The 18,948-nt window shown below is 41.8% G+C and overlaps 2 protein-coding genes across 7 annotated transcripts in view; both read left to right on the top strand.

Moving 5' to 3' along the window:
* Positions 1-620: 620 nt before the first annotated feature.
* mlxipl (MLX interacting protein like) lies at positions 621-17,505 on the top strand. 6 transcript variants are annotated; one of them, XR_003297025.2, is made up of 17 exons: positions 621-1,131; positions 2,537-2,736; positions 2,814-2,896; positions 3,088-3,177; positions 3,715-3,756; positions 7,348-7,522; positions 9,586-9,666; positions 10,957-11,108; positions 11,197-11,800; positions 11,912-11,985; positions 13,325-13,586; positions 14,460-14,575; positions 14,677-14,799; positions 15,024-15,151; positions 15,487-15,610; positions 16,733-16,857; positions 16,996-17,137. XR_003297025.2 is itself a non-coding variant. In XM_026328983.2 (17 exons), the coding sequence occupies exons 1-17, from the start codon at positions 785-787 to the stop codon at positions 17,148-17,150; spliced, it is 2,886 nt and encodes a 961-aa protein (XP_026184768.1). In that variant the 5' UTR covers positions 621-784; the 3' UTR covers positions 17,151-17,505. The 6 variants fall into 6 exon arrangements, 5 of the variants coding, with proteins under 5 accessions (XP_026184768.1, XP_026184769.1, XP_026184771.1 ...); XM_026328983.2 differs by having other exon boundaries at positions 16,728-16,857; positions 16,996-17,505; XM_026328984.2 differs by having other exon boundaries at positions 14,472-14,575; positions 16,728-16,857; positions 16,996-17,505.
* Positions 17,506-18,255: 750 nt separating this feature from the next.
* The window catches only part of srrm3 (serine/arginine repetitive matrix 3), a 65,083-nt gene continuing 64,390 nt past the window's right edge, over positions 18,256-18,948 (top strand). Inside the window, exon 1 of the mRNA XM_026328753.1 lies at positions 18,256-18,373. The gene's annotated coding sequence lies outside the window, so the exon portion shown is untranslated. The remainder of the gene's footprint in view (positions 18,374-18,948) is intronic.

The following is an 18,948-nucleotide window of genomic DNA, read 5'->3' on the forward strand; positions in this document are numbered from 1 at the left end:
ATCATTATAGCTATTTTCCTTATTTGAAGGTGTCACAAGGTGTGTTTAGGTTTCTGGTTACATCTGATAATTGCAGAATATTTCAACATGTTCATAGATAAGTTTGATTTTGATATAGTCCCATATATCAAATGACCTAATGCCATTACACTGTTTTTCCTAAATATTTACTTTCATGTTAAAAGTTGATGAAAACCTAAAAACACACGTTCCCATTAATTTGTTTACAAAGTATATAAAATGTGCACAGAATAGCATATGAAGTAAATATAAGCATATGAAGTGCCTTTGCAAAATAGTGTGCGCGTGTGTGTATATATATATATATATATATATCTCATTGGAATATTTCTATCCTGTGAAATAGCTTAGAACAATGTATCACATTTGATTAGAGGAGATTTAGGTTGCAGAATAACTGGTAACACAGTACGTGGTGTATAAAGTAGCACAGAATGGAAATATAGTATCACAGTCTGTAAACTGCTCATGAACAGTCATTGTTATTAAGCCATAGTAGTAGTAGCCTATTAGTATTATAATTATTTGGGGTTTGTTTTTGTTATTAGGGTTGGTCTATTAATAATTACCATATGCTCTTGCACAACCGTGCGCACAGCCAGAGGTGTGCTGAGGGAGCCCGCTGTCTGTCAGTGGACAGATGAGGGGCCTCACTGCTGGGGCCAAGTGGATGAAGCAGACCTGTTGGCATATCTGAAGAAGAGCAGGGGGTCAGTTGAGAAAGTTCACCTTTTGGCGGATTAGCCCGTATTGAGAAGGCGCCATGGCCGGCAAAGGGAGAGTCTGTTCAGCCAGACAGAACCGGCTACAGGACTCCTCAGACTCGGACTCTGAGCCGGAGCTGGAGCCCGCTCGGATGACTGGCACCGGGCCGTCCGCCGTCGCCTTTGGCGGCACCCAGGTAATCCACAGCGGACACTTCATGGTGTCGTCGCCCCACAGCGACGCGGCGTCGCGCCGGAGGAAAAGCGGCGGGTCCCTGAGGTACGACTTCGACACGGTGAACAGGACGTGGTGCCAGACGTACCGGTACGGCCCGCTCAGCTCCGGCAGCCTGAGCATAGACCCCACTCTGACCCGCCTGTTTGAGTGCATGTCCCTGGCCTACAGGTGGGTCTCTGCTGTCTATACAGGGCTGACGCCTCTGTCCTGCTCAGCTGCTGCTAAATTTGCAGGTTTCCACCCCAGTCACTCTTTTTGCCCCTTGCATTTGTAAATATAGAGTTGAAAATAAGCTGGGAGCATGGTGCTCACATCTGCAAATAGCCTTGTGAACTAATTTCCTTTCTCCAAGCAGTGCACAGAGTTTACATGTGTTTTTTTAAGAGCCACAAAGCATCAGTTTATCATCAGAAACTGCCACTTTAAAGTTCAGGTCTGGTTGTATGTGGTGGAAGAGCGATTTTTGCAGTCTCTTGTGCAACAGCTAAGAAAAACTTCACTGAAAAGTGGACTTTGAACCTATTTGGCAGCACTGAAAAGATTAGAGTGTAACTGAGGCAAAGGAGAGACAATCCTGAGATGTTCCTGGTTTATTCTTTTTTAAGGTTAGCCTTAGGCTGTGATTATCTACATTGTGAACTGAAATACGTGTGCGTCAATTTGCATTTCAGTTTTATTCTGCAATATTCTTCTACTATTGTAACTTTGTTTTAGTTTTATGCCAAGAAGAGTTGTCATATCAGGAGCAAACCTTGGAAAGAAAGCACCTGCTCTCACAGGAATGTCTTTCTGTTTAAAAAGAGAATATATCAGTGCTGCGTTTACAACTTGTTCTAAAGAGCTGCCACCAACCTTTGGCCCAGAGAAGATGTTTTTCTATTAGTCACTTTGTGCCAGTTTGGATTTTTTTTTTTTTTTCCTAACTTGATGACAGTTGTGCAATGTGCTGATATTTCTCTTCCACTTTTCCATCAAGGACATGACAAACTTCAATTCTGGTTTTAAAATGCTGCATTTGAAGTTTTTTCAGAATTGATCTATGTGCTTCACCTCTACTGTATATGTGGAGCAGATGGAAGACATTTGTGCAAACCACCATTTGTCTGTAACCACACTGGTGTCCATTAGTTCTCCTAATAGTTTTTTTTTTTTTTTTTAGTCTTATGTTCTCTGCTGTTTTGTTGCGTGACATGCAGAGGTGAGTCCCCCTGGCTTCCTAGCAACTCCCTGAGCACCTCACATTAGACGTCCTCATCTCAGCACTCAGCAGGCTGTGAGACACTGGAATAACATGCGAGAAATGGGAAAACAGCCCAGCAATGCACTGGTGGACAAGCTGGTTGGGCACTATTAATCAAGGAATCAGGACAGGTTTCTAACAGTGGAATGGGAGAGGGGATTTTGTTCTGAAGCGTATCCAGTCATTTCTGCATGTCTGTCTCTAGTCCATTGTTTTTTAACAAAGGAGAGAAAAGCAGTGCATTGAACATCGCCAGTTTTTAATAATCACATCATATGTTTTTAGTGTTTGACAAAAGAAACTCCACAATGATAACTGCTCTTTGTTTTGCAGTAGTAAGATTGTCTCGCCAAAGTGGAAGTCTTTTAAGGGTCTGCGGCTGCTGTGGAGGGATAAGATCCGTCTGAACAATGCGATCTGGAGAGCCTGGTTCATTCAGTGTGAGTCAAAAAAAAAAAGAAAAGAAAAACAGCAAAAACTAAATGACCACACACTGAGTTACCAATATATACAAGGAATGTGCCAATTACATGGTAAATGATATACTATAGATTTTATTCTATGCGTAACAGCTACAAAGTGTTGATGGTGTTGTAACTGCTCTGTTTAGATGTGGAGAAGAGGAAGAACCCAGTGTGTGGGTTTGTCACCCCACTAGAGGACTTTGAGGCTGATGCACATCGAAAACCTGAAGTGAGTGATTTCTGTTATAGGCAAACATATTTTTAATCACCCTGGTTCAATGAAGTACTGTAAAAGCTGGGGTTTTTCTTGCCTACATAGTAACAGCACTGTCCCTGTTGCTGTGGCGTGATAAGGTTGGATATGTGCAGTTAACGTCGTACAGAAAGTCTCAGGCTTTGTATTTCGCTTCATGTCAACAGGCGATTGTCTTAGAGGGCAGCTACTGGAAGCAAAGGATTGAGGTGGTGATCAGGGAGTATCACAAATGGAGGATTTATTATAAGAAGAGGGTAAGAAGTCATATTCTGCAGAATTCAGATTTTCCTGTCTTCAATACATTGAACCATATTAGCAGCAGAGAAAATACTACTGACTTTGGAGATTCCCTGACTTTTCAAATAAACCAGCTGCACAGAGGTTTTCATGTCTTTTACCTAATATTTCTAATAGATGAGCACAAAAACATTCATGATTTCCAGATGTCATATTCTAATGACTTTGGTCATCCTGTTTTTTCCTCCATAAGGTTGGCATAGGTGTACTTGACTGTAATGTCTCTTTAACTGGAAGGATTTCCATTAAATCTGGTACAGACACTTATGTTCCCCACATGATGAACTGCAAATCACTGAGGTGATTTCCAGTGTTGTCCTTGTAAATCTAATGCCATCAGGTCTTCAGCTGTACTTTGTGTTCAGTGGAAATATTAGCATGTTAAAATCCTACACTAATACAGTAACATGATAAATATACTACTGCTAGTGCAACTGTTTGACCAGTTTGTGCCCAAATGAACCCTACACAGTTTCTCTTTTTTTCCTTTGTAGCTTCAGAAAAAGAAGGATGACATTCTCTCAATGCTACAAGAGGTATGACCAAGACAAATGTTATAATGTTGGTCACTGTAGGTGGTATTACCATGAGCGTGTGTTTTGGTGACTTTTGAATGCAGTTTGGAGCTGAACTTACAATCATCAAAGTCCTCCACATACAGTAGCTATTCTTAGCGTGTGGATTTACCCTCCCCCTTAGAACTAGAGAGGAGCAGAATGGATGAAAAGGCAATAAAAACGTGCAAAACAACTTGCGTCATTCGCTCACATTTGTAGGCTACTGGCACATATTGATTGCCAGCAGAACACTCCTTCGGGCTTCATCTTTATTCAAGGGAAATAGCTCCAGAATTTAATGTCATTTAATCAAATCTGACCTACTTCCAACAGCGTTTTATAAAAGTTGAGCAGCAGCGAGTGTGGCAGTGACGTTACAGTGGCAGAAACAAACAAAAGATCAGGAGGAAAAGAGCAGATGTAGGAGAAAGGCAAAGAGAAGCAGGGGCCCTGGGGAAGCACCTCATTCATTGTAGTATTCACACGAGAATGTAACATGTCACAACCGTCGCACTAGACTCTCTGTTGCCTTTGTCATCATCAATCCCCCATTTTTATTCTGATTTTCTGTGTCACCGGAAACCTACAGGCCAAAAGACCACAGCAATGATAATACTGTATCTGACTGACTGTATCTCAAATTGTTCCTGAATTGTATGGCACTTCAAAGGTCTCATACCAGCAAGTAGTTGACAGTTCAAAGATCAATAAGCCAGGTTTTTATACTCCACATTCCCAATGTGTTATCTTACCTTTCTATGAACAGATTACCCACAGTGGCTGGTAAAAACACCTCAGTAAAATAAATTATACTTATTGTCACAGTGTCCAGTCTCCTACCAAAGCCAAATTTAATTGACAATATAATTTAGCCTTAGCCCAATTCTCATGAAATCTTTAACAGTCTGATTTGTAGAGAGAAGTTGTTTTATGAACTTTCACCAGGCAGTACATTTCAAAACCGATTCACAAATTCATATTACATAATACGCTGTCAGTCCTCATATTCAAAGTCACTCAGTCATTTGAGAGAAAAATAGAAGTCCTACCAGGCAACTCAATCAAGTCATGAATAAATACTTGGGATGCAGGGAAGGTGTACTTCAACAGGGCCAGTGGACTGTACAACCTATGAGAAGTCTATATTGTGATGATGGAATAATGCTACTGGTGTTTAGCGATGCTAGCAACACAGCTCTACAGATAGGCTACCACTGTCCGACATATACTGAACAAACATTCATGTTCCCCAGAGGATGAATACTATTGACATTTCAACAAGCAGAACCACAAGGTCACCACAACTTATGTAGTATATATTTAATTATACAGCTACACTCGTAAAATCTTAATGTATTTGTAATTGCAGAAAAGCTGTTGCATTAATTCTTCCAGTATAATGTTCAATTTTTCTAATCTGAAATAATTAATAATTAGTAATAATTAATAATTAGTTTGTGTGCTCTTCTGAACTGAGAGCTCTGATGTTGTTCCTGGGATCTGTTGGAGCCACTCTCCCAGTTTGTCAGTCTTTATCTGGAAGTCCCACAGGATCTTAGCTTGGTCATTCTCCCTCACCTTTGGAGGTGTGTCCCATTTTGACCTTGTGACCTCCAGCCCATACTCGGCACAGATGTTCCTGTACACTATGCCGGCCACTTGGTTATGACGTTCCATGTATGCCCTGCCTGCTAGCATCTTACAACCTGCTGTTATAGGCTGGATTGTCTCAGGGGCATCTTTGCACATCCTGCACCTGGGGTCCTGCCTGGTGTGGTAGACCCCAGCCTCTATCGATCTTGTGCTCAGGGCCTGTTCTTGTGCTGCTACGATTAGTGCCTCTGTGCTGGCTTTCAGTCCAACCCTTTCCAGCCACTGGTAGGACTTTTTGATATCAGCCACTTCTTGTATCTGTCGGTGGAACATACCGTGCAGTGGTTTGTCCTGCCATGATAGTTCTTGCTCCTCTTCCTCTGCATCGGGCTTCTGTTGCCTGAGATATTCTATTCCATCGCTTTGGGCCATCTTCCTGATGTACTCATGGATCTTTGCTGTTTCATCTCGGATGGTGGCTCTGACGCTCACCAGTTCTCGGCCTCCTTCCTTCTTCTTAGTGTACAGTATCAGGATGCTGGATTTGTGGTGAAGTCCCCCATACATTGTGAGGAGCTTCCTTGTCTTGATATCGGTGGCTTCTATGTCCTCCTTCGGCCAGCTTATTATGCCAGCGGGGTATTTGATGACTTGAGTCCATGAGTGTCGTGTTCCAGTAGACCATTTCTCATCAGGCTGCCCTGGTCCCCTAGCACTTGACACGGACCTTGTTGACCCGGACGACGTCCGAGCCGGTATGACGCTTGTATTTCTATCGCTCATTCGTAATGAGGTAGGCTAGTAGCGTTAAGGACCTTGCCTAAGGGCCCACACTGGTGATGTCCTGGTCAGGATTCGAACCCCCGACCCTTGATCTCCCTGCACTGAAGTAAGTGACCTTATGTGGCTATCCAGCCGCATTATATATATGTATATATATTTCTAATATAATAAACATATATTATATTTTTATATAATTATATTTATTATATATTTTTTCTTTTTTTTTTTTCTTTACCAAAGCAACAGCCGCTTGTGTTGTCAGGGGGCTCTGCTCAGGTCCTACTGTTTGCCTGCACGCAAATGTGACTGCCAGAATTAGGTCAGGGACAAAAGGCTGCTGCTCTTATTGAAATGGTGAGATGTCAAAATAAAGAAAGGAACAAAGCAACCATAATGATAACCTGTGAGGGGCTAGTGTTTTTGAACAATATGTCAAAAGTGCTTTTTCATCAATAGTTGCACACAGACATGCACAAACACACACATGCATACACACACAACAATCCTACATCATTTGTGCTTGCACTCACTTATATTCTCCCTGAAAGAAAATAACAAAACAAATCAACAGGTAAATAAATTATAAGAGGGGATGTCGTGTGTTTCGACGTAATCAAAACAGCTTCCGGCTTAATCTGGGCTTCCCTATAAATGTGGCCTCGGATTTAGAAAGGAAGGATGAAGACAAGAAATTCAGGGTGAAGAAGAAACGTCTCAGACATCAGGGAAAGACCAGACCTGAAGCTTTGTTTTCTGTGAGTTTTGGATGGGCACTTGGAAAACTTATATTGAGATTATGTCTTTCTGGGTGGCAATAATAATGGAGGGAGTGCAACTGCTATATGTGTGTATTCTTGTTTTTGTCTAAGTGGATGTAATTTGTTTGACATTTTCATTTTGTTTATTTTAGTAATGACTAACAGTTTATTGAGCAAGAAATACTGTATCTTAGCATATTATGTAGCTTTTTGGACTTAACATGCTTGTCTCAGTCTATCCATTAGCCTTTTCACATTGTGCACAGAGCACCAAGTGCTGGAAATGTGCGTGTGGTTAGAATCAGACACTGTCAATGCAGCACTTAGCATTCAGGCCTTTTCAGTTCTGTTTGTAGGGAGCCCCCTGTTGGATAGCTCAGTGATTGACATGTAACAGAAGTTGTGTGTGTTGGGATCTCTGGCTGCTGTGTTCCAGGGTCAGATCTGTCAGGCCAAGCTTGAGAAATGGTCCAGTCAGATGTACCAGGAACCTGAGCCTGCACCGGTGGAGGCCCACATGTTTGACCTGGACTGCCTTCTGTCTGACATCTCTGACACTCTCTTCACTATGACACAAAAGCCATGTCCATGGGCTGGTGACCGACACAACAGTGAGTAGTCCACAGTTTGAAATTTAATAACTTAATAACTTCCAGATGTGACTGGTCTGAAATCAGTCTCAAACAATGCATTAAATGATTGATTCAATTCAATTCAATTCAAATTATTTGTATAGAACCAAAAAAAAAAAAAAAAAAAAAACTCAGTTTGGGCGGCCATCTGCCTCGACCGGTTGGGGTGAGTGGATAGAGCAGAGAGAAAAGAACAGCAACAGTAAACAACAAATAGACACTGCAGGTTGGTGGGACCAGTAACTGCACATCAGGGATATACAGCACCAGGACCAGGGACACCTGCAGAAGGTACAGAGAGAGAACAGAGAGAGAGGGAGAGAGAGAGAGAGAGAGCACAAGGTTAGTAACATTCAATGGTGGAATATACATGTGAGGGGGGAGGAGAGGAGGAGAGGGGAATGGAAGGGAGGGTTAGGATAGGGGAGCTCAGTGCACCGATGGTCCTCAGGCAGCCTAGGCCTATAGCAGCATAACTATACGCTTTGTCAAAGAGGAAGGTTTTAAGTCTAACCTTAAAAGTACAGAGAGTGTCTGCCTCCTGAACCCAGACTGGGAGCTGGTTCCACAGGAGAGGAGCTTGATAACTAAAGGCTCTGCCTCCCATTCTGCTTTTGGAAACTCTGGGAACCACAGGTAGACCTGCACTCTGAGAGCGAAGTGGTCTATTGGGATAATATGGTACTATGAGGTCTTTAAGGTATGAAGGAGCTTGAACATTAGGGGTCTGTATGTGAGGAGAAAGATTCAGTGTAAGGATGAACAGCTAGTGGCAACAGCAGCTTGACAAGCGTAAACATTTATATACAACATATAATGTTACAGGCAGCACAGTGGATGAGTGGTTAGCGTGGGTTTTCTCCAGGTACTCTGGTTTCCTCCCACAGTCCAAAAACATGTATGTCAGGTTGATTGGTGACTCTAAATTGCCCATAGGAGTGAGTGTGAGTGTGTGAGGTTGTTTGTCTCCATGTGGCCCTGTGATGGACTGCTGACCTGTCCAGGGTGTACCCCTGTCTTTCACCCAAAGAGAGCTGGGATAGGCTCCAGCTGATCCCTGTGACCCTGGTTAGGAATAGGCAGGGATAGATAATGGATGGATAATGCGCTCACACTGGAAGATGAAACTTTCTGATAAAGTTGACCAGTTCTGAATTTTTTTCTGTCTTCTTTCGAATCAAGAAGGATCGACTGGTAAAACATGATGACAATTACACTAATTCCCATGCACCAGTCAGGATTTGACATCAGAAGACAGCTGAGGCTCTGCTTATGTTGCAATTACATAAGTCAAATCTGATTGAAACACTCAAATAAAACCTGTGGTTTTCTCCTTTGCTGTAAGTTTGCTTGTTGCTTGATTGACTATCAAAGTTATTGACATTTGGGGAATGCCCTTATTTGCTTTCTTGCCAAGAGTTTGATGAGAAGATACCACTCTCATAAAGACTGGAAACGGGGCAGCTTGCGTGGCTCAGTGTTAAGGTAATAAAACCTGCCAGCACCAATCTCCAAACTCCACAAAGAAGAAGAAGAAGCAGCCCAGGAAGTTGGGTGATGCAGCAGGACAATGATGCTAAACAGTGAAGTCAATCTATTGCATAATGACTTCATACAAAGAAAATCCACCTTTCAGAGCAGCCCAGTCAGTGCACAGGCCTTGTTTACTCTTATCTGTGATTTAAAAGACAGTAACATTATATGATCAATTAATGTAAAAAAAACAGTGAATTCCAAAAGGCATTTTCTCTTTCTGCTGTATGTTGAACAAACAGATGAGAGCAGACCATTTAACTCTGAGCAATAAAGCAAATTATTTACCAAACTGTTTAACAGTTCCTTTAATATTATAAAAAATATATTTAGGGTTTTCTGCTGCTGCCACAGTTTTCTGCCGACATGTCAACAAAAGGAAACCACTCTAGAAATGAAGACGATTCCCAATTATGAAAGAAAGAATTACAAATGAATGACATGATTATAGATGAACTCACATTTCTTCCTCACTCCTATGTGTAATATTTCATTTGTTTCCTCCTCAGCATACACCAGCAATGCTGATATAATCCAGCCAGACCTGACTCCCCTGCAGCCTAACCTGGATGATTTCATGGATATACCAGGTATACAATATCTGTCTGTCTTTCACTGGAGTCTTCACTAAATGTCATAGAACAGCAGAAGAATAACATTTCCAATAGATTTTGCTTCTTATCCATCAAATGACAGCTGTTCATCTTTATCCAGCGTAGTTACATATTTAATAACAGTGTTATCTATGGTATCTGTATGGTATCTGGGTTCAATGCAGAAAAAAAATGTATTTTTATAAATGGGTAGAATTCTGATTTCTTTTTACCCACTCAAACAGTGCAGTGAAAATCAAATGAGCCATTTATTCTTTAAACCAAGTTAAATGACAATAAAGATAACCTGCAGAAAGACGACCACAGCAAAAGAGCTTCATGCAGGAGAGAGGAGGCAGGTTGGAGTTTAGATCCTTGCTCCAGGGCACAATGGCTGTTCTGGTCTTTGTGCTATTCCCAGTGAAGCAATCGCCTGGCTGCAAGTCAACCTGCTGCCTGATGCTGTTGATGGTGTGTGTGTGTGTGTGTGTGTATGTGTGTGGCTTCAGGACACATCTCTTTTGGTCACAAGGTCTGGGGGGGAAAGCGTGTGTCAGTCAGAGTGACACTGCCATGAATTGCATTTATGCAGAGTTTTCTTCAGTGTTCCTCTTAAACTGAAATCCAGATCACTTGTGTGAAGCAGCATGTTATCCCAGTAGTCTGTCTTGACTGAGATGAAAGCACAGAAACTGGTATGTATTTTCAGAGCTGTGTTTCCAATTCTTAGATTGTGCTGGACTCTGAGTTCAGTGTCTCATTAACTGAAGTGAGTTAATATTTGTCTGCTCATTTTTTGGTTTGAATAACATCAGCTGTTTTTTAATCATAGATGGCAGTTTGCCAAAGTCAGGTTATGTGACCTGGTAGATATAAAGTAAACACTCTGAGTGGTTCCCATGTTCAATTGCAGCTGTTTTGTTTTTCATTGTATCTCTACTAGAATTCAGCTGTGCAGAGTAGACAACTGTGCCACCTTTATTATGCTGAAGTTTGCTGAAGCTGGTGTTTAGTTAAATGACCAGTAAAGACATGTAATGTTTGTGGTGAAAGTATGAACTAAATCTTTCGTCACAAACAGGTATTTCTGCAAGACAGGGCTCTACTGTGCCTTACTAAAGCTGTGTAGATATGCTCTATAAGGAATAATAATAAATAAGCAAAAAGAATGATCTTCAAACTTTGAGTCATTTTGCTAAGCAGTTTCTGTCATTCCAGCTGTGTCAGAGCTCAAGAGTTTATTTGTGACTGACAGTTTGAATAACATCATGAGTGTGTTCTTTTCAGATATTTTTATGAATTACCGCTGTCACCCCACTGAGCAGGCTGGTTTTTCTGACTGTGGTTATTTTGAGAGCTCCTCCAGCACATCATTTGCGCCAGTTCCCTCTCCCGTGGGAACGACTCCTCAGCTTCTTCTCGACACCCAGCTGCCTCAGGTACAGCAGCTGTTAATGGCTCCTCCTGCTTGTGAGATGTGCTGCTACAGAAATATTCTAACTGACAGACTGAATCTTTCTTTTCCAGCCCAGTCTGTCATGTGACAGTTTGCCTCAGCCCTCCTCATCCAGTACCCAGCCAGACCAGCCCAGGCCAGGCCAGGACTGCAGTCAATACCCCCCATCCAGTATCATATCAGCAACCATGCCATATGGACATCAGTCATATCCTGATCCGCCTGTTTCTGTAGCGTTTACCACCAGCATCGAGCAGCCAGCCTCTGCAAGTGTGCCATATCCGTACCCCGAGCCATGCCACAAGTTTGGTTACTACACGACAACAAGTGTGACCTCCACTGTCATCACTCACACGGCCTCCACCGTGGGGGCACAGAGCTCTGTGCCCCAGGCTCACAGCTACCCTCACCCACGGGACACATTTCCCCAGACTCCCTGCCACTCTCTCAGTTTCCCGGCTGCTGTGTCTGACCCGGTCCAGGCGGCCTTGCCTTCTGTCACTGTGGCCCACTGCTTCTCAGTCCCAGAGCAGGTGGCAGTCACAGGGCTCACAGGAAAGCACAAGCAAAAGACAGGAGGAGTGAGGACAGTTGGACCCTCTATAGCGTCATCTGGCACATCCCCTGCACCCACCAGCTGCCTGGCTAAACTGCTCTCTTCCAGCGCCCGAGAACGTGAGTCAGTTCTCTTCCTCATTCTTTCTTCACCATTGGTCATTAATCACAAAAACATAGAGGGATTATTGCTTCTGTCAGAAAAATATCTTCTGGATTTTGTGCTTTCAGGGAAGCCATCGCTGGGGTTTGATACTACCTTAGTGACAGCCAAAGGTCAGAGGCCATCGTCTCCCAGCTCCTCAGTAAGCCTGTTCTTGAGCAACACAGTTGTTTTTTACAGTAACTGATTTGGCACTTGTAGCAGCATCACAACAACAAATAACTGATTATCGAGGAATATGAAGGAATAGTTTGGTGTTTCAGGAAAAGCAGATTAAAACCATTCTGATGTCTGTACTGTAGATATGGAGTTACAGATAGTTAGGCTAGCCAAACCACTAAATGACATCTGACATTTGGGCTTTTCATTTTTTTAACTGTTACACACTCACTGCCAAATTTACTGCACCCTTCCAACCCTGCCAAGAAATAGTCCAGCCCTTATAATGTAATAATTAGTCAGCTTTAAGAGGTGCTTATAGGGTTCATTACTTTTGGACAGGGCCCAAACGGTCACAACCATTGACACTGTAACCTACTTTGGCAGGTGTAGAGGTAACTGACTCACTTAAAGGAATAGTTTGACCTTTTGAGAAATATCCTTATTTGCTTTCCTGCTGAGAGTTAGATGAGAAGATTGATACTTGTGTGTATGCTAAAGGTAAGGTATAAAAAACATATTTACTTATTTATTTCTAACTTTAATACATCACAACATTTTAATAAACCATGATGATGAGATGCTTAAAAAAAATAGAAAATAACACAAACCGGAAACCATACCTGAAAAACAGAGTTTAATAATACCACCCATTTCCAAATGATCTTACTCTGTGACTGGTTGACACAGAACTGCCACTCCTTAATTCTCAAGAAATCTGTTTCAATTCTTTCAATGTTGTTGGTTTTGTAATTACTGGGAATAATGCAACTGATGCACTCTGCTTGTAATTTAAAGCATAACGTACATTGTTTCAACCTACTTAGACCTGAGCTTTTATGTTGTACGAATTTTAATTTCACCCATTTGTCAGTAGTGTGACTAAAATATATAAAATCTAAGTATTGTTTTTATAATATAGCTACCTGTGTGTAACAAAGTATAAAACTTCATTTTAGTGCCTGAACAAGGCTGTGCACCAACAAAATTACCAATAATGCAATACTTCTTAAAGCTTTGTCATTGGTTCATCATTTTGTTACTGTAATCTCCCAGTATAGGGACAGTACACATGGTCTCAGGAGGTTAAGATAATCATTATCACGCTTCATTACTGTAGCCAAATAACTCATGAAAATTGTTTGATTCTTTGTTATTCCTCTGGATTTGTTGACCAGCGAACATAAATGGTTCATGTTTATATATGAAGTTGTCATGCATCATTGTGCATGTGTGACTAGCTGAACCCTATCTGTATGGTTCTGTGAAACACCAAAGCTGAGTGATTTTGTGAAGTGAAGGGGCGTGTTGTTGTTTTGCAGTCAAGCGCCAGCGCACACATTGGAACAGCTTCATCACAGCTACAGCGGGAAGCTGGCTGGCCTGCAGGGATCCCAGTTTTGACACCTCTGCACAGCCAGAGCGCCACCCTGAGTCACAGTAGACCATGCACCAGCACCTCCAGAGCAACATCTGCCCCACTTAGCCATGGTTCCACACTCACCAGCACAACCCTCCTCATTCCCAAGACTGAGAAATTATCTCCTGTCCAGCTCTACAGCATGGATAGAAGCAGCTTAACTGGTAAGCCAATTAAAATACCTCTTGCTTTTTCCAAATGCACTCTGGTCTTGCTACAGATCATTTCAGAGTGGATTCATTTATAGCCTCTCACATAAACGTGATAAACAGACATTTTATTACTATAAGGCCGCTCTTCTCATTTGAACAATGCATTTTGAGATTAAAGGTTCAGTGTGTAATATTTAGAGTGATCTATTAGCAGAAATGGAATATAGCACATGTTGTCATTGGTGTGTAATCACCAGAAAATACTGTTTCATTTTCTTAACCTTAGAATGAGCCTTTAAATTTACATAGAGATCTCCTTCCATGTTGCACCACCATGTTTCTACAGTAGCCCACAATGGACAAACCAAACACTGGCTCTAAACAGGGAATCGTGTTTTGTGTTCAACATCATACCCTCCCTTGTGCCTGGAAATGGGGGATGGAGTGTAAAGGGTGCTCAGAAGGCAGCATTCTGCAATGTCACTACTACATGCCACTAAATCTTTCACATTTTACACATTGCAACTTTAAATAATAAAAATTTGCTTGTAAAAAGAGATAAAAAACTTTATACTTTATGCAGTTAACTATATTTGTTAAATAAAATAAAAATCTTTGTACTATTTTCTTTACCATCAATTCTCCATCTATAATCTACTCCTCAGGTACACCCTGCACAGGTTGACAACCAATCAGTCAACTTTAACTTTAATTTCAAATCTGTGTTTGCCATCGTCCACAGCCATGTGATATATTATACAGATATAATTTAAATTAGATTATAGGTGATTATAAGTATTAAAGGTGAGTTTATAATGTAGATAATTGATTAGTACACAGGGACAGGTATATATAAGGGATAGATATTATCTTTGTTTATTTTAGTCAATGTTCCAGGGCATCCAGGGCAGACATCACCACCAAACCTTTCAGACAAAACCTCCAACCCCGAGTCTCCACACACAGGCTTTTTGGGACATGGAAAGCTAGAATCAAGTCAGGTAGGACAAGCTCTTACTTAATGTACACATTGCTCTGTTTTCAAATAGTCCAGAAAATAATGGAAAATGACAGTTTCAGATTGATGTACATGTTTCTGCAGCAAACCCAGACCAGGAGGATAACTCACATCTCCGCAGAACAGAAGAGACGTTTCAACATCAAACTGGGATTTGACACTTTACATAACCTTGTGACAACACTCAGCTCTCAGCCGAGCATAAAGGTAATATAAAGAGATGTACAGCTGCATTAGTGAGAGCTCTGCTGAAAGGTGGAGGCGGAGAACATCACCAAGGTGCAGTTCAACTGATGCATAGTCTAACAGGAGTACTCTGCAAATGTGACATGTAAATAAAGAAACATCTTATTAGGATCGCAAGCACTGCACTGTTGAGTATTTCTGAACAAGTGTTGTGTATGACTTTATTCTTCTCTCTGCTGGTACAGATTAGTAAAGCTACCACACTGCAGAAGACAGCTGAGTACATCAGTAAGATGCAGCAGGAGAGAGCTCAGCTACATGAGGAGGCACAGAGACTCAGACAGGAGATCCAACTACTCAACTCTGCCATCAAGTGAGACTTTTATCACAGACTTTTTACCTTCTAAGTATTGTAGGCATGTGTGCACATTTCCACCATGACCAGAATGATATTTTGGTTCAGCTCTTTGTCAGGGTGACACAGATTTAATTGAGAAGGATAAACTCTCCCATCAGTTACATGGGAAAATGCATTTGGAAGAAATCTATTAGTGGTCAGTATGAGTAGTAGGAATGGCTACATAGAGTGACAGTGGCTGCAGCATAATACATTTGGGCACCTGAAATTGACATCAGACACCAGTTCTTACCTGGTGATATGAAGATGCACTGCACAGCTTTGTTGACGCAGTATATCTGTCCATCCAGTGCGTGCCAGCAGCAGCTACCAGCCACCGGTGTGCCCATCACACGGCAGCGCTTTGACCACATGAGGCAGAAGTTCAGAGAGTACGTCCAGGCACAAACTCTGCAAAACTGGAAGTTCTGGATCGTATCCTTATAATATTGCACTGTCGCAGAAAGAACTTAGATTCTTACTTAGTCATAAAACATGACCAGAATATAACTGTTGCGGACTAAATGTATATGTTCCTGTGTGAGGTTCCTATTTTTCCGTACAGTACGGCAGCATCACTTCAGACGAATGTAAATTAGATTTTATTCACAAAACCCTTTTCTTTTACTCAAAACAAGCCAATTTGTGTCAATCTGGACAGATATACAAGAGACTGTTTTTAAAATAAAGGAGGGCGAAATCATGTCTTGTATTATTCATGAGAGGCTTCTTAGTATAATCAGACTTATAAAATGTGTGTTCATACAAAATATAATGTACAGTTAATCCATAACTCTTTCCTTAATGATCACCTAATCCATTACTACAACATGCATATAAAATAAGACAGACAAGATTGATTATTTTAGCATATTTTTAGGTTGCACAAAAACACCTTCAGGATGTTTACTCTCCTCTCTTTTTTCCTTATCAGTTATGGCGACATTATAATTTAATAACATCGGTTTTCCAATCAGATGTTTTCTTCCTTCAAGTATTTTCTGATATTTTGTACCATCTGTCCAGCTGTTCACCAACAACCATTTGACTGTTTCGTATTTGTCAAAAAATTGCATGAAAAGAACAAAACCAACAATGGATTGAATCCAGTAACAAGTAAAGTGTGTGTAACTATGTATATCTTATACCATAGAGCTCCAATTGTGCAGTAAGTATTACAACACATCAGGGAGCCACAACATTGCACTTTATTGTTTTATTTGTTAATTGCATACACTCTCCTGCTGTATTTGCTAACACACCAAATATGTATCCATCCACAGTAGTCTGCAACAAATCCACTATTCATTTATAACAACTAAAGTCATTGGGAGTTATAAGAAATTGCATTTTTTTATGTAGAAATATATGTTTTGTTTTCTAAAGACTCGTAGGAAACAATGGCACCAGGGCCATAGACAATCGGGAAAATATCAAAAGATGAATTAAGGCGTTGGTTTTGTTCCCTTGAAATAATATATAATAACAAATCAAAGTTCAAGGAAACAAAACAAAAGAAAGAGTTGGACTAATTTCCTCAATTCGATGTCAGTTCAGTATCATCATTGAGCCGCTGTTTGAGTCCTATAATGGAATGGTGTCCACGGCCAGTGTGGAGGACCTGTGTCGGTCCACTCTGTCCTGGCTGGACCAGCACTGCTCCCTGCCTGCTCTAAGGCCCAGTGAGTCCAGTATAGCTGATTCCTACATTAGATCTAAAACTCATATTTATACAGCAACTATCCACAGTTTGGCAGTATTACTAACATTTAATGTGTTTTCAGTGGCTGCAATCTGTATTTGTGTATCTGTTCCGTCAGTGGTTCTGAGTTCACTCCGTCTCCTGAGTACCACCACAGCCATCCTGACAGACCCCAGCCTGCTGCCAGAGCAGGCCACCCTCGCTGTCACCCAGGGTGACCTCGCTGCTGCCCTGGATCACTCTGTACAGCCTGCCACTCGGGACCCAATGTGACCGAGACGAATAGACTCAGTGGAAACATGGATGGGGCCCAGCAGGAGACACAGGCACAAGTCAAAAGAGGACCTGTGAAATTATTAAAAAAAGACTCGACATTCTGCTCTGAGACTGTTAATAATGCAAAATCCCATCTCAATAAAACTCACCGCCTGCAAAAAGAATATATTCCAGCACACCCAAAAATCCAAAAAGGACCTATATGTTATATATGCTTTATTCTTAGGGGGTTAATAGTCGTATTATACACTTGTAATATTTTTCCCCCAATTTATTATTATTATTTTATTTTTTGGCAAAAATCACGAGTTTGGTGGTTACCAATAAATGAGTAAACTTTCTGTAGAAACTAGTGGTAACTTCAGTTGACAACTGCATTTATTCTCAGCTCCTTTGATATTTTAAGTTATCTTTTCTATACACAATATATTAATGTCCTCACTCACTGACCTCTACATGTCCTGTTTCAACTCACATCTCTCTTAAGCTGTATAGGTTACCACATGCAGTAAGGACTATTAGGGAAAAACAAGTGGTAATGGATAGTTGACCAGGGTTATTTGAAGAATATTATGCTTAGTGGGTCTAAATGTGGAGAGCGCAGACTACCAAGACTCATTATAGGTGTCCTATAGGGTTCAGGGTGAAATGAAATAGTTAAATTTATAGTATATAGTTAGCAAAATTGTAGGTTCTGCGAATGTGAGAATGTAAATGGATAGACCCTTGATTAGAGATCTCAATCTGACATTTATGCAGTTTTGCACACTAACAGGACTCTGTTAATCTTTTAATATATATTCCTGTGCTTTTCTCATGTCACTTTGGTGAAAGCAGCCTTTTAGGGAGTATGAGTGGCACATATAGTAGAGTGCAGATGCCCATGCTCAGGATACAGAAACGCTGAGACAGACACCGCACTAGGGGACGCTTGACTCCATGTTTCTCGGTGCCGCGGAAGCTCCTCCGGACCGACAGAGGGCGCTGCGTTGCGGGCGGGGCCGCAGGAGCTCGGTGTGTGGGGTTTTTGTTCCCAGAGATCCTCGGTGCGCTGTCCACTTCAGCACCACAAGCCGAGCGGAGGCAGCGGGGCCAGCGAGCACCGACGAGGAGGGACTGAAGACACGGCTCAACATCGGGACCAGCACCGACACGGGTCCCACATCGTGAAAACACCCAGCGAGATCAGAAAGACCGAGAGCAGCGAGGCGAGAGAAAAGGTAAGAGTTTTCCAAGAGGCGCAGATCAAGTTGGATAATAGCGGACATCAAAACAAGCTCCTCTCCCCTTCCTGCTTCAGAAATACCGTGTTGTCCGTATTAAGGCGGAGTTTGCGTTAGCTTCATGGATCCGTGCTCAGTGTGCGGGAGAGGGAGAGGGCACCTTAGGGAGACGGTGTTGTCGCCGGGCAGCCTGTGCTCGCTTTGCAGGTGTTTCATAACTGCTCGGTGTCCAGCGGTTTATTTCCCTCTGTGCTCCAGCTGTGGGACATTTTCCATCAGCGTCTCTTCTAACACTGTTGCCATTTTCCCGTTAAGTGAGATGTAAGCAGCTTACACAGCACAGCACAGGCTCTCCATCACCAGCCGTGTCTGAATGTCTGCGGTGAAAACAGCAGGAACTACAGTGAGCTTTGGTGACATGGGTGTAGTTAACCAAAGGTTAACACTGAACACCGGGACATTGTTCTGTAACCAGTTATTTGGGCATCAAGCGGAACTTTAGGCTATTATTAAGTGAATATCTCCTTTTAATGATGCAGGCGCATTATTTTGCTGATGTTGTTCTTCTGGGT

Source organism: Mastacembelus armatus, chromosome 14 (genome assembly GCF_900324485.2).
Source record: "Mastacembelus armatus chromosome 14, fMasArm1.2, whole genome shotgun sequence".
Classification (NCBI taxonomy): Eukaryota; Metazoa; Chordata; class Actinopteri; order Synbranchiformes; family Mastacembelidae; genus Mastacembelus; species Mastacembelus armatus.